The 13,026-nt window shown below is 39.1% G+C and overlaps 1 protein-coding gene across 1 annotated transcript in view; it reads right to left on the bottom strand.

The window, feature by feature from the left end:
• The window catches only part of NRAP (nebulin related anchoring protein), a 47,233-nt gene extending 39,953 nt beyond the window's left edge, over positions 1-7,280 (bottom strand). Inside the window, exons 1-8 of the mRNA XM_062496156.1 lie at positions 7,209-7,280; positions 6,837-6,931; positions 6,060-6,147; positions 3,719-3,823; positions 3,106-3,210; positions 2,325-2,432; positions 1,388-1,492; positions 729-836 (exon numbers count right to left, since the gene is read on the bottom strand). Coding sequence (XP_062352140.1) covers positions 729-836; positions 1,388-1,492; positions 2,325-2,432; positions 3,106-3,210; positions 3,719-3,823; positions 6,060-6,147; positions 6,837-6,931; positions 7,209-7,280 — 786 coding nt within the window. The remainder of the gene's footprint in view (positions 1-728; positions 837-1,387; positions 1,493-2,324; positions 2,433-3,105; positions 3,211-3,718; positions 3,824-6,059; positions 6,148-6,836; positions 6,932-7,208) is intronic.
• Between the last annotated feature and the right edge of the window lie 5,746 nt (positions 7,281-13,026).

Here is a 13,026-nt window from a genome sequence, read left to right as displayed (position 1 = left end):
GTTCAGCACCACCCACTTGACAGTGGCTAATCCCTGTTGCTCCAGCAATTTTAATAAAATAGAACTGATTGTACTGCAAATTCAAGGTTACCATAGAGCATTTTTTTTACCCCAGGGTCACCTGAACCCCATCAATAAATGGGTTTGTTTCTGAAAGATGCTTTATAGCCAGTGATAAAGGGAATTTTAGGCAATAAACCTTCAAGTTTAGACCAAGATTTGCACTACATTTTCTCAAGACAAAACAATGCCTGTAACCTGATGCTGCCCTTTAATCACCTTGTGTGTTTGCTGGCAAAAGTGAAGGGTTTTCCACAGATCAAAGGCAAACAAAAATATGTAATTGTCTTAGAGTCAGCGGCTTTTACCTTCAAAATTACGGATCTCTTATTTTCCTCAATGACTCTTAACAACGTTTTAAATTCACTTCCTTTAAGTTATATGTTCTTCCATATGTTATCTTCTCCAACAAAAAGAGCTTTTCTTTCAGTTTCCAATAACAAAGCACAATTAACTGTACATTTGTAAGGAATACTGATGTTCTTTTATGGTGCTTGTTAAAGAGCGCAAGAGTATTGCGGTTTTGTTATGTTTGGAAAGGAAAAGAAAGCCAGGAAAGATCAGAATGCCATGTTCATGGAATTTCTGCCAGTAGATGTTTTAATTCAAAATTTGTGTGGCAGTTTAATGTTTTCTTTCCCAAAAGAGACTTTGCTTTGGACACTTACATCACTGGCTAATTCATTCGCTCTCTTGGCTATTTGATAAGCTGGAGTGATCATAGCAGGAAAGCTGCCTTTTCCCTTCCGTTCTTCAAAGTCTTCTGTGTATTTCAACTGTAAAAAATCAAGACAGTTCAGTAGCAATTAGAGCAAATGTATCTTGATTGCACACATAATCAATCCTTAAAGTTGCAAAGTCAGGTGTTTGATGGCTGTCATCTGCCAAAAGGAAGATGAGCCATGAAGTCTGAATCTTTGCAATTTGGTCTTTAACTACACAATCACACACCTTCTGCATGCCCCCTTTGTCTTGTTCAGGGTGTAGGATGGAAAGAGTTGTTTAAAGAAAATACTTCAGGTGTCTGCAAGATGCCTGCTCTATTTACATTAGAGTCAGCCATCTTCTTTCTTTACTGTGCAAGGCAGCCAGTTGGTGGGTATGGAACAGACTGGTTCCCCAGCTTCTGTTCTGACAGCCTAAAGTTGCCTCAAATTGAATATGGTCTTTGTAACTGACAGTATTAAATGCTTAATAGTAAAACAAGTCTGCCTTTAAAACATTAATTTTTAATTTTTCTTTGTGTTCATATTTGCAAGTAATTTATAAATACCCTAGGAACCACTTGCAGAGCCAAAAACAGATCAATCTATTTTGTTTTACTTACATCACTTGCAAGATGTGCTCCAGCCTTTGCATGAAGTATATCCGGAGTGTCTACAACAGAGGTGAACTTTGAAACTCTCTCTTCATGTCCACGCTTATATTCCACCTGAAGAGGAAAGCATATATATCCATATTACAAACAGTAAGCAGCAAAAGTATATTTTTTACCAAAGGTTTCTGGAGAAAATGAGCAACAGCAGTTGTGACATTCTCCACTCTCTGCTGTCAAGCTATCCATATATTTAAGGCCCAATTTCCTTAAAGTGAATACCAGAACCAGACAGAAATGGACCCAGATATTCAAATTTTCACTTGATATATGTGAACCATACATTTGATTAAAATACCATGAGATTAGTTCCAAGATCATTAATGTCCCAAGATCATACTGCAATGATAATGCAGATAGTATCTGCAGAAAAAAAATGCAATACTTTAAAATAATTTTTATGGGATTTATTTTTACCTATCTTTTTCATGTGAATTGTTCTTTTATAAATAAGCAATTTTCTGTGCATAGATTTGAAGTACCTTTTATATTAATTAATTTCAATATTACAGCTATTTTATTTTAAATAATAAAGTGAAAAATGACAAATGTAAATAATTAGATGAATAAAGCCATAATGCAAAAGCAAAGGTAATGGATTAAATGAACATTTCAGTGCCAGTCACAATCTTTTCCAGCTTGTGATAAATTATGGCAAAAGTTGCTACATTTTCCAGGAAATATCTACATTGCCATTTATTCTATATGATTGTCTTCCCAGATCAAGTAGTTTGTTAACTCTGTTTTCTGCATCGTTTTAACATTTTCTCACTTTGTAAGAGTATAACAAATATTCACTATAGAATCTAAGATCTCAAGTGAATGGCTTGAACCCAGCATTCTCCAAATTCAGAAGCGTAAAATATAATTAAAAACCCCTGTGACTTACATTACTGCTTAGCTGGGTGGCTCTCTTAGCAACCTGATAACCTGGAGTGATCATAGCAGGGAAGCTGCCTTTGCCTCTTCGTGGCTCATATTCTTCTGTATATTGAAACTAGAAGATGAATTTGTTTATTAGAGAAGAATCCACTGTAGTTTAATGTGATTCCTCTTTTCATGGCTGCTTCCTAAAGGTATGTATCACCTTCTTAAAAAACAAACAAATTAAAGAATTGACACTTTATAAGTTTGTTAGTTACAACTATTTCCTACATACAACAGAAAACATTTCTCATTCATATCAATTACCCACTGTGAATTGCCTGTGTTGATTAGGCCACTAAGGACACAGTCATAATTCAGAAGTGACTTTCATCAGTCATGGAAATCCAGTCAACTAAAAGTCTGGTCTGTGGAAAATATGACACATCTTCCATCATGAGTTCTGCTCTACTGAGAGAAAGAGCACTGCCTGCTAGATCAGACCATCTCAGTTTGGTGAGCAGCTGAAGTGCTTCTGAGTTATATAAATATTTAAATGTATGATAGCAATAGAGCTCTTATGTGACTTTAATCACTTACATGGTTAAGTATTGTTATTGGCAAAAATAAACATGCCAGTTTCTCCTTTGGCAAAATCTTAACAAAGATCAGAGTGTAGACAGACCCTCCAAATATTCTTCCTGCAAAGCCTGAAGGCAATATCTTACCAAAGGCTGACTGATGCATTTGTAAGTCTTCAGAATATGAGAGACCATGAAAATAAAGCCCAACATCAGTCCACTTACATCAGTCAGAGCCTTCTGTGCCTGTGTTATCTTGACCATCTCAGGATCTGGGATTGTTCCTGGGTACCAGGATTTTCCTTCTTCATAGGCAGCATAGTAAGCATTCTACAAAACAGGAACTAAATAACTACCTATCTTCACTCTGGTTTTGACACTCAAACAGGAAAACTAAAAGGAAACACACAGTGCTGTGGAAGTGAAATTGTGCAGCACAAGGCCTACATTCCACATCCCTTCAGAGTGCCAAGGCAGAACTTGTACAGCAAGAACTGACATCAAGATGACAGGATCTAGGATCCTGGAGTGAAACTCAAATAGCAGCCCCTGGGAATCAGATTCCCTGCTGTGAAGCTCCAGTGCCAGTAGAGAGAAGACACATAGAGTATGGCTGTACACGCACTGCAGACACACTCTTCCTTCCTCACCTTCTGATTCTTCTATCCTAAGCTTTCATTGAGCTATTTCATCTTGAAAACTTTAGCCAAATGAGAAGAAAAGGCTTTTTTTTTAGCATTGAAATGTCATGGTTAAACCCCTAATAATCAGGACAGCCAGGACCAATCCTTGGTGTCCTGCAGGCTGCTGGCTTGGAGACTCGAGGGATATTTCTTACCTGGGTAGCCAGCTGTTGGGCTTTGTAGACACTTTCAATTTCTCTGGACCTTACATCCCACTGAAAGACTGATTTGAATTGTTCACTCTCTTCCCGATATTTTATCTATTAAAAAAAAAGAACAACCTCATTTTAGTAGTTTGTTAGTGCATACTAACACACACCCACTTTGGAGAAAAATAAGAGGAGAGACAAATAAGATGATGAGTGCACTTAGCCCTAAGGCAGCCAAAACTCTTCTTTCTAGTCCACGCCCTAAGATTTCTGCCAGTATAGGAGCTGTACATATGTAAAGGAGCAGCATATTACACCTGAAACCTGGCATGACATTCTGAAAGACTAATTTGCTCTTTAGATAATACTTTTGGGGCAAATAATCTATGAGAATTTAAATTCCTAAGAAACTTTAAGCAGGATGTGTCAATGCATTAGATGAAAAGCTATTACCAAGCAAGCAATATTTTACTCTCCTATTTCCCTGCACAGTGTCCACAAAGTATCATATCCTAACCGTGCATATGTAAATGACTACTATATTTAGTGCTGGGTCATTATGTTCCTACTGCTACTTTTATCATGATACCAAGTAGAAATCCAACTGAAATCACAGCTCTGTTATACAACTCACTCTTCAGATGTAAAAACCCAGAGGAGGAAATTTAAACTGACTGGACAGAAATGTTACTGAGAACGTGTACCATTATTCCCATTTATAAATTAAGCACAGAGGTGCAAAGAGCTGAATGATTTGCCTGCTAATACAGAAATTCTGTATAGAGAGACCTAATTTTTATCTATGCACTCCAGTTGTTGTCTCAACATAAGATTTATGTGAGAACACCATGTTGGGATTGAAGAAACATTCTATTTTCTGCATCAGAAATAAACTTAAATATAAAACCAACAAACTTCCATAGTAGCAAGTGAAACCTTTCCCCAAGTTACCATTATCTTATACATTTACTAGTGAAAAATTTTCCTCCTCTCAAACTATATACAGAAGTTATCCCCTTAAGCAGGTACTGCAAAATCAGCTTGTTTACTACCCTTAGCAATTTTCTCTGAGGAACAGAACCTCATTGTGTGATTGAAAAGGACAGAAGGTGTTTAAGGTGTGCAAAACAAGGGAAAGTGATCTTTGAGCTATAATTTCTCTGTCTTGTGTACTCACATGCACTGGAAGTATCAGTCTCATATCGCTGCCTAAACCAGAAATAGAACCTGCAGTAATCCCAAGCTCATTCCTGAGCAGATCCGTCACACACATTTTAAAGTAAGTGAGACAGTCATTGCTGAAATACTTACAGCCCATGATACTGCAAAAACTGAGGCATAAGAATGCTGTAGAAAATTATAAATCATGCAGGGTCTAATGAAGGCTATTCATGTGCATGAAGTTTTTACGGCTAATACAGGACATAAGAATGAATTTTGCATGTCGTAATCTAAGAAATACAACTTTGTTAATGTTAGTGACAGCTAATCACATCAAAACACATACTTTCCCTGCGAAATATATTCACAATGAGTAATGTTATTTTAGAATATAGAAAGACGTGATTTTCAAGAAAACAGCACTGCTCAGAGAAGCGAGGCAGCCATCGATTACTGAGCGTCTCTGTATTTTTTTTATTATTATTATTATTATTATTTAATTTCAGCGGGTTCTGAGGAGCGCAGGTTGGAGGATGCCGTGTCCGGACGGGAACAATGCGGGATACGCAGGGATGGCGCTGGGAATGACGGCGGGCCCCGAGCGCCCCTGGCGGCCGCACGGGGCACAGCAGCGCCCGCAGTGCCTCCCTCCCAAAAAACGCCTCCAGCAAAAAAAAAAAAAAAAAAAAACCGCAAAGCTCCCCGGACCTGGTGTTTTCCCACCTCAGGTTGGGCGGAAATACTCGACAAAGTACTTCTGGAAACTCCTGCCTGCTTCCCGCCCAGTTATAATTTATCTGTTGTTTCGCAGCACTTTCTGTTGAGATCACAAAGCAAGTCGGTTGTTCTTGCTTCCAGATGTTGTGCAACCCTGCTTAGTCACTAAGTTTACACAGCTCTGGGCAGTTTAGGTGAACTGTGCTTCCTTATAGATTATCAGATATACAGGTGTGGAGTTCCAATCAGTTTTTCCTTCTGAGAGCACAAGCAAATCTAGATCTAAGATTTCTTTCACATGAGCAATCACATTGAAAAAAAAATTATGATTCAAACCCAGCTGAGATCTTACTGATCTAAAAGAACACGGGAAGGTAAGTAAAAAGCACATGTTTATACTTACAGAGCAAGAGACATAAACATGTTATCAAAATGTAGAACAAACACATTTGACCCTCAAGCTTCTTACCTCACTTACCACTTCTGACAGTTTTTTTGCATTCACATTCACTGGTGTTTCAAACACACTCGTGAATGCATTGTTTTTTGGATTGTGCCTAGAAAGGGAAAGTGTAAAAGGATATCAGGAATGTACCAGAAAGCCCAGCAGAAAAGTTCTCTTCAAACACTCAAAAACACAGTACCAGCCTCCACCCCTCTATACACAACTTTTCCCCCACTCACAAAGAGATCTTAGATTACATTCAAGTTATTATTGTAGGGAGTAAGTGCCTAGAGCAAAATTAATTTTAATGATCATCATATCAATGCTGTGTTTCTAATAACAAAAGAGAATAATAAAATAAAAGACAACTGTCATCTCTCCTTTTTCTGCTGACAAATTTGACAGGAATTGATCATTATAAAATAAAAACTTCCTAGAACAAACCAACTCCAAAATCTGCATTTTATACATTTTCCTTATGATTAGCTCAACATTGTTAACTCTTAACCACTGATTTGGAAAGCGCTGAATTTTGTGGTTGGTTTTATTTTCTCCTCACAATACTGAAATGGAACTAATTTGGTATCTTTTAACACAGTGGCCAAATGAGGAAGTTTTATGCATGGTAAAAAGACTTTCCCATCATTTGTGATTCACATAAATCCAAAAATACACATGTAGGCACCAACAATACCTAATTTCACATCACATATGGGCCAGACTGAGTCCAAATGGTGATCTTCCATTATATTAAAATGACTAGTCAAATTAAACCTTTGCTTAAAAAAAAAATACACTTACGCTTGACAGTAAGGCTTTTTCTCATGGCTAACGAAGTTGTTTACTGTTAACATCATCTTGCATACTTCGCAGTGAAAACAGGCTTTATGCCATGTCTGGAAATGCCACAAAAGAGAAACCAAACAGACACGATTTGTATTTTTTGTATTTCATTATTATTCTGCTACATATAAAATGCCACTATTGATCCTTGCTGTTAATATAATGAATTTGACTATTTTTTTTCTTCAGATATATACATGTTATTAATTCATTTCAGTTCTGAACCCAGTTATGAGGAAAGAACTTTTGGAACCGAGAGATTTGCACAGTGTTAGAAGTGCCAATCTGTACATTTATTATAGTCCAAAATGATAAAGAAAGAGAACTGACCTGATCTATACAGTTAATCTTCTCAGCAGGGTAAACCCCATAGCCACATCTAGCACACGGCTGCACATTCATCTTGAAATCCACAGAGTGAAAAATATATAGGTTTATACAAAAGGTTCAAAGAGTATGAAAGTGACTTTTTGGCCTGCGCAAAGCACACTCTAGACACTCCAGTCAAGGCCTTTTGCTGTGGTCAATGGCTCCCATTAAAGCTCTGAATTGAAGTCTGTTGCTCCCTTTGCTGACCTTCTGTTTCAAAGTCAGCTGCAGGCTGGCTTTTAAAGCTGCCAGTTAGTAAGAGTGGTTATTTTGGCAACTGTGTCAGTGCAGAAGGGAGGGTAGCAATATCTTTCTCTAAATAGAAGAATGAACTCACAGAAACGAATCACATCCATGTGAACGTTAGGGCCTGATCATTTTGTATTTCAGTTTCGCTGTCAGAAGCCCAGGATGAAAAGTACATTGAGCAGCAACGTTTTACCATTAGTTTCTCCTCACCCCGATAAACAGTTGGCCTCATGGGGGAGTATTGTGTTTTTAGGAGCAGCCTGATAGGAGAAGGAGGTACCACCAGAGATACAGGCCAGAGATGGGTTTGAAGCTTCCTGGCCCTTGGGTGGATGTGGAAATTCACTGCCATAGTCCCAGACAAGTTATTAATTTTTTCTCTTGATGCCAGCTCAGTTTCACCTAGTATATTATGTCAGCAGAGCAGAGCACACTCTTTTCTCATATCTTCCTGTTTCATCCACCTGTCACTCCATCTCCAGGTATAGCAGGATGCACTGTGAAACAAGCAGAGCCTCTTATCTCAAAGAGTTCTAAACATGATGGGTACAAATCCAAACTTCTATCTCCTACAGGAAAATTTTCAGAAAGAAACCATTTACTTTTGAATAGAATGAAAAAAGCAGTATTTAATAGTGTTCGCCAAGAGTAGACTGGAATGGATCAGAATATAAAAATTCCTTCGTCAAAAAATGATAAGGGATGTCTGATATTAGGGTTGTGAAGTCTGCTATGTTCAAAAGTAGCTGTTAAATATTAACAGCTACAAATGGTCAGGATTTAAGATTTACATCTCACCTAATCATAATACCTGCAGCTGCAGGGCTCCATAACCCTGGGACACAAGCTAAGAGTTATCTCAATCTGAGTAAAAGTCTACTTAGTCATCCCTGCATCTGCCCCACTGCCTGCAGCAATCCTGGGATATTGCTAAGGACTTCCCTTTTCTATAAATTGCAAACAATTCCATCAAAACAATTTCTCTCTAAACCTTCTGGGTATGCTTAGAGAGCCTCCTATTCATCTCTCTACTGAGATATGCAGTTCTGATTAACTTATTATTGCTGCTTTTACTGAATGCTGACAATGTACTGGCACAATGTACTGTCAGCAACTGGTGTGCTGAAAATAGAGTCTCTAATCTGAAGAGCAGTGGCACAAAGTCCTGAAAACACTTAAGGCCTTTCAAAGTAACTAATACTAGTATATAAATGGATGCATTTTCATTTTTAAAAAATGTCCCCAGAACATAATTTCTTATATTAAAATGACTGCTGAGTTACCTCATGTTATTCTTTTTGGGATCAAGAAATATTTATGTTGACCAAGTTGCATCACAATAATTATCCCACTCACACCTGTGAACCAAAATAGTTTGGAAGCCTTCCAGTTCCCTTCTCACACAGCTTTGCATCTCATCCCAGACTGCAGTTCTGTTTATGCAAGTGACCTGTATTAGGATCACAGTGGCCAGGCTGTCCCCTCCTTATTTAGCACTTGGCACACTATCAGTTATTGCCTCTTTGTGTTCATCTACTCCAAGAGTCACCATACTTTATATTTTCTAGACAGTCCTAGTTGTCTCCATGCTGTCTGAAGCCATGCTGGAGCCCTTGTCTCACACTTTACCTGTTCCTGTCCCTGCACTGCTTAAGACTCTCCTGAAATGAGTTCAGAGAGGTAGTGAAAGCAGGACATCCCTGAAGCACAAAAAGCCCTAAAGACTTGGCAATTACAGAACAAATAATTCACCCAGGAGTCACCTGAACACTGATTATCAGGAAGGAACTCCAGCATGGGTCATCATGCTGTCCATATGCACTGTGTACCCACAGGGCATACAGACACCCCTGAAGGAAACGAGACCCTGTTCTCCTTCCAAGACAGATAAAGCCCTTTATTTCACAGATAAATCCTACTTCATTTCAAGATATACAAAGCCTGTTTTTCTCATTCCACAGTGACAGATACTATCAGCTTGCCTGGAAGTCAGCAAATGCATTTTCCAAGTTGTCCAGCTTCTCCCAAGTCACAGCATGTTCAAGAGGAGCATTATGGTAAGACACAATGTCCTCTACAGCTGCTGTCTTTCCCAGCCCCACTACTTCCCCCACATCCATTGTGCACCAGTTCTGCTGGAGCTACTTTAAGATTTTCCCATTTCTGGGGACCCCAAAATTGTCCTGTTCTTCACCACGACGGATTAAAGCCAATTTGCTAACAGAAAAGGGAGTTTATCAAAAAATAAACATTGAATGGTCTCATTACAAAGTATGCACTGCATTTTGATCATGCAAGGCATTAAATCACAAAACCAGTGCAAGTTTGTTATCTTGACAAATCTTGGCAAGACATTTTCTCTTCAGTTAAAAGCTCATTGTGGCTTTTCTCCTCCTTTAGTAAGGCCTCATAAAGGCTTTTTGATATCAATGAAAATCTTAAAAGGCTTTACTTAACAGTAGAACCTTAATCAATGTGCTTTAAAAGCACTGCGGTTACACGTAAAGTACAAGAAGACAGTACCTTGAAAGTGCAAATTAGTGGGAAGAAACATTGTTACCTCTCCAGCCTCTTTAAATTCTTTGAATTAACTGCACAGGAAACTTCAAGCACATCTGCATCCTCAATCTGATTGTAAAAAAAGCACATATTAGTTACACAAAGTAACTTCTTAAGAGACATTCAAGTCAGGGTCACCTCCTCTGTCACTCCTGAATTCAAGCTGTGCCCTTCCAACCACATGAAGAACAGGAAGCCAGACAGCACAAATTATGCCAACCCTATTTTCCCTCTGTTTGCAAAAAAAAACCAAAACAAAACAAAAAAAAAAAACCAAAAAAAAAAAACCCCAAGGGTGCTGGTTCACTACACAAAGTGGGAGTTTTATCCACTGGTAAAAGCTGCCTGTAAAATTTCAAGCACTCAACCGGCCTTGTCTATGTTCACCTTCTCTGAACTCTATGGTTAATTAGTTACCTGGACTCAGGGCCTTTTGCCTCCTACAGTCTCTCCATGCTAATCAAATTTAGCATAGTAGCAAACCCAAGCTTAGAAAAATACTGAAAGAAAACTGGAGAAGATTTATCAACACCAATATCTTCTAAGACTTGAATAAAACCTTCTAAGGAACCACCTTCCAAAATTGCACAGTTGCTTTTTCCATTTTTGCTGTTTTGGAAACCAACTAACAACGGTTTATATTTCAGGATTAAAGGGTTTATGCTTACACTTTCCCCTTGTTGCCAGTGTCAAGAAGACCTGAGAGTGTAGGGATTTTGCAAAAGCTTCTAATAGAGTGAGATAAAGAGAGAAATAAAAAAAAAAAAAAAAGAACCAAGGGGGCAAGAAGATATCACTGTTACAGAGCTAAGAAAGAACTGGTGAGGATGTGCTACAATCTAAGCTAAACGCTTGAAGAAAAGTGTGAAAAGCACGTAGAGCATAGCCCACATGATCACCAGTGTCCAAATATGCCCATTTGTTGTGTATCATAACACAAATAAGACTCAAGTTTAAAACTTGTGCAATATGGTATGTGCAACAGATCATCTCTGCCTGATTACAGAGAAATCCCAACAAAACACATGCATCAAACCAACTGAGGTTCATTATTCTACAGAATTCCATAAAGTTGTGGTGTGCTCAATCACCCTGCCCTACCCCATATTCCTCACAGCACATCAAAACCATCCATCCTTTCTTGCAAAATACATTAAAATTAACAACTGACATTTAGAAGGGAACACACTGTGAGTCTATCAAATCCTCCATCCTAGAAGTATACTCACCCCTGCCTCCCAGGTCGCTCAAAACCCCATCCTTGTTTTCACAGACTGTGCACAACTCAGGACACAATAATTATTCCAGACCATTCCAGGTACTATTCAGTTACCTCGAGCCTTCTAGTTTGTACCTGCCACCCACCTTTCAGTGTCCCAAAGACATGCCCCATTTTCATCCTGCAGCTGCTTGCTTATTTTCTCCAATGCAAGTATCCAGTCGAAGGCTCCATTATTAATGTTTTTAAGGAGGAGAGTGAGCCTCCAGGGCAAAGGAGAGGAATGGTGATGCTATAGGTATCACACTGCTGGTTCTTCTCCCTGCCCAGTAATGCACATTATGGCCAGCTGTGCCATATTCAACGTGAGATTTTTTTTCCCCTTTCTGACCCTTTCCTAGGTGGAAATCACTCCATGCCCTGAAGGAAGATATTTCCTTCTGTTTCTACTATATTTCTAATTTTCCCCTTACTTCACACTGAAAACAAGCAAGATTTTCTGAAAATTAAGTCTAACTCCTTGTACTGCATTAAAATTAACATGTATTTAAGAAAGGTATTGCATCACACTGAAGAATCAAATTTTCTCTTTGTGAATGCCAGCAACCAAATGTGAAAAGAAAATAGAAATATAAGTTCCATCAACAGCTGGAGTCAGAAATTCCCCATAAGCAATTCTAACAGCAAACTCTTGAAAATTGGCAAGCATTGTCAGATAACTTCTTTGATAACAACGCAATCATGTTTAGAAAAAAAGCCACTTCTAGGTCTGCAAATTTGGCTGTGGTGACCAGATGGCAATAGATAAACATTTTCATCAAGATACAGAAGCAAAGTTTCTGTATTTCTGGGGTAACACCCATACACATAATCAGAAAAGCATATTTGGATGTTCTGAATTTTAGGTGCCACTGGCAGTCACAGAGTCCCTCTCCTCTCCTCTCCTCTCCTCTCCTCTCCTCTCCTCTCCTCTCCTCTCCTCTCCTCTCCTCTCCTCTCCTCTCCTCTCCTCTCCTCTCCTCTCCTCTCCTCTCCTCTCCTCTCCTCTCCTCTCCTCTCCTCTCCTCTCCTCTCCTCTCCTCTCCTCTCCTCTCCTCTCCTCTCCTCTCCTCTCCTCTTCTTTCCTCTCCTCTCCTCCCCATGATCTATACATTTCCAGTGTCTCTGCTGTCCATGGTGATCCATTATGGATTTGGAAGCGATGCTGTCTTCTTGAAAAGAAGCAGCTAACAGATGGCATGAGAGGAAACATGGGATTCTGTTAGTTTGATTTTCAGGAGAAAACTTTGGCTATGCATCCAGCCAGGAGCCACAGGCATAGTCCCAGGAAGCAGGGAGCAGTCCCAGCAACAGTGTGTGTGTGCCATCACATTGAGGCACTGACCTGTCGGGAAGCAAAAGCCTGTTTGTTACCATGCCTGTGTTTTGTGCCAATTAGGAGGCAGTTATACTGAAAAATGTCTCTTTGATGTAAATCTCTTCAGGTAGTGAATGTTAAACACCACACACTGCTGGGTAGGTGTATGATTTTGCAGGATTGGAGCGTGCATCCAGGAGTAATTAGCAAGACTGTGCCAATCTTCAGTCCATGTACTGGACTGCTGGGCCTGATGCTACGGCTACACAGTGGGATATCGTAATTAGCAGAGATGCAACATGCAGAATAATTGGGAAGATAAGGAAATGCCACTGAAGTTATGTAAGGGAAAAATTTCCTTAGATCTAGACAACCTCGTGTCACCATGAAACTTT

Source organism: Cinclus cinclus, chromosome 7 (genome assembly GCF_963662255.1).
Source record: "Cinclus cinclus chromosome 7, bCinCin1.1, whole genome shotgun sequence".
Lineage (NCBI taxonomy): Eukaryota > Metazoa > Chordata > Aves > Passeriformes > Cinclidae > Cinclus > Cinclus cinclus.
The sequence above is the reverse complement of the archived record's forward strand: the minus strand, read 5'-3'. Positions and strand labels throughout refer to the sequence as shown.